This window comes from Auxenochlorella protothecoides (assembly GCF_000733215.1).
Source record: "Auxenochlorella protothecoides strain 0710 unplaced genomic scaffold scaffold78, whole genome shotgun sequence".
In the NCBI taxonomy this organism is placed as follows: domain Eukaryota; kingdom Viridiplantae; phylum Chlorophyta; class Trebouxiophyceae; order Chlorellales; family Chlorellaceae; genus Auxenochlorella; species Auxenochlorella protothecoides.
In genome coordinates, this window is record NW_011934236.1 from 77,678 (window position 1) to 78,250 (window position 573).

The window sequence follows — 573 nt, forward strand, 5'->3', positions numbered from 1 at the left end:
CCCGGGCGCGCTGTTCGCGGCCATCAACGCCGACGCTCTGGAGGCGGCGGTGGCGCGTGACGTGGACTACCCCGTGCCCGACCCGGCGCTGGCGGACCGCGTGGGGTTCATCTTCAACAACCTCACGCGCGCCAACCTGGACGGGAAGCTGGTGGAGCTGCGGCGCATCGTCACGCCCGACCTCTACCCCTGGTTCGTCACCTACACCACCGTCCAGCGCGCGGCGCAGGAGGCCAACCAGCAGGACGTGTATGTGGCGGTGGTGGATGGCTGGGGCGACCGTGCGCTGGCCGCGGCTTTCGTCCGCTCCTCCATCAAGTATGTGCGCGTGATCCTGGACTCGCACGCCGTCATCCGCACCAGCGAGCGCACGCTGCTGCGCAACCTGGCCTCGTTCCTGGGCAAGCAGACGCTGGCCAAGAACAAGCCCGTGCTGCAGGTGGGTGAGAGGCGGGGGGGAGGGGGGTCCAAGGGGGGGCTGATTGGGGTTCGAGAGGGGGCTGATTGGAGGGTCGAGGGGGGGCTGGAGTTGGGGGGTCGGAGGGGGGGCTGGAGGTTGGGGGGGGAAGGGGG

General features: G+C 70.3%; 1 protein-coding gene across 1 annotated transcript in view; it reads left to right on the forward strand.

The window, feature by feature from the left end:
• F751_5980 (General negative regulator of transcription subunit 1) overlaps positions 1-573 on the forward strand; it is a gene marked incomplete at both ends in the record, with an annotated part of 15,951 nt that overhangs the window by 5,535 nt on the left and 9,843 nt on the right. Inside the window, one exon of the mRNA XM_011400032.1 lies at positions 44-430. Coding sequence (XP_011398334.1) covers positions 44-430 — 387 coding nt within the window. The remainder of the gene's footprint in view (positions 1-43; positions 431-573) is intronic.